Raw genomic sequence first — 1,776 nt, forward strand, 5'->3', positions numbered from 1 at the left:
TATATTAAATGAAAGAATAGTCCAATAGACGATAACTCAAATGTTGATGTATTCATGTGTGGATGTCTCATATTGTCTTATAGTTTACATTGTAGAAAGTTTAATTTATTATAGTTGGTAGAATCACGTTGAAAAAAATGATTCTTTTATTAGACTACTATAACTATTATAAATTTAATTAGAAAATGAAGATATTTCATCTATATAAAGGATCAGAGGGTGTCTCAAATTCATAACTCAGATCCCACTTCTATTAATGGAAATGGGAACAAAAGGGAAGATGTCTTCAATGGCCACCCTTTTAATCTCGCTTGCGGTAGTTATGGTTTCTTTAAGCACCTTGCCTTCATCGGCCACGGCAGCCTACCCTTACTCATCTCCACCACCTCCTCCACCAAAGAAATCACCACCACCACCACCTAAGCATCATTATGTTTACAAGTCATCACCACCACCACCACCCGTGCATAAGTCACCACCACCACCCATTTACAAGTCACCACCACCTCCTACTCCTGTTTATAAGTCTCCACCACCTCCAAAGAAACCATATGTATACAAGTCACCTCCACCACCCATGCCCGTTCACAAGTCTCCACCACCACCAGTATACAAGTCACCGCCACCACCAGTGCACAAATCACCACCACCACCTGTTTACAAATCACCACCACCACCGGTTCACAAGTCATCACCTCCACCTACACCCGTTTACAAGTCACCACCACCACCTCCAGTTCACAAGTCTCCACCACCACCAAAGAAACATTACATATATAAGTCACCACCGCCACCTCCTCCTGTTTACAAGTCTCCTCCTCCTCCACCACCAAAGAAATCATATGTATACAAGTCACCACCACCACCAACTCCGGTCCTCCATAAATCTCCACCACCACCAACACCAGTTTACAAATCTCCGCCACCACCACCACCTGTGTACAAATCCCCACCACCACCACCACCGGTTTACAAGTCCCCACCACCTCCTCCACCCCCAGTGAAAAAGTACCCACCCCCGCATTACATCTACAGTTCACCACCCCCTCCTCACCATTAAGGAGTGATCGCCATCTTTAAGGATAGTAATAAGTTTATATTCCGAAACTTCAAGAGAAATAATAATCCGGCAAGACAAAAGGGTTGAAAGTTTTAGGACTTGTATTTGATTTATGTATTCAATAAATAGTTGCTTCTTTTTGCTTGTTTGATAATAAAATATAAATAAAAAATTTTGTTATTTTACATCCTTTATTTTTATGCTTCGAGATAATGAAAAGAGTGAACTTTTCTTCAATGTTTTAAAACTCGGGTTTTTAGTTGACCCGGTATGATGACCGGTTCACAGGTCAACCGGTTGAACCGTCTGGTCAACCCGGTTTATGATCTTTTTCTATTTCTATATATTTTTACTTTCATGCATAATGCATAAACATATAAAACCAATAATTTGATGCCCACAAAGTTTAAACATTGAAAAACATTGAAGAAACCGCAAACGGTTCGTTGTTTATGCGCTCAATACTTGTATCCAACTATCCAAGGTTTATTAAAACCGGTCAATCCGGTTTAACCGGTTCAACATAAGCGGTCGAACCGTGGTTTAGGGGAAACCCGGCCGGTTCGATCCGGTTCGTATTTTTACAAAAAACCGGTCTCAATTGACCCACCTTTTACCCCGGGTCACGGTCCAACCGGTTGAACCGGCCGGGTCGACCCGGGTTTTAAAACATTGCTTTTCTTTATTATAAGCTTTCAATGCATTATTTAATTAAC

At 41.2% G+C, this 1,776-nt stretch overlaps 1 protein-coding gene across 1 annotated transcript; it reads left to right on the forward strand.

Annotated features, from left to right (window-relative positions):
• Positions 1–223: 223 nt before the first annotated feature.
• Positions 224–1,245, forward strand: LOC145000889 (uncharacterized). The gene has a single exon (XM_078960189.1). The coding sequence runs from the start codon at positions 257–259 to the stop codon at positions 1,058–1,060; it is 804 nt and encodes a 267-aa protein (XP_078816315.1). The 5' UTR covers positions 224–256; the 3' UTR covers positions 1,061–1,245.
• The last annotated feature ends 531 nt before the right edge of the window (positions 1,246–1,776 follow it).

This window comes from Lactuca saligna, chromosome 6 (genome assembly GCF_052625555.1).
Source record: "Lactuca saligna cultivar CGN05327 chromosome 6, ASM5262555v1, whole genome shotgun sequence".
Taxonomy (NCBI): domain Eukaryota; kingdom Viridiplantae; phylum Streptophyta; class Magnoliopsida; order Asterales; family Asteraceae; genus Lactuca; species Lactuca saligna.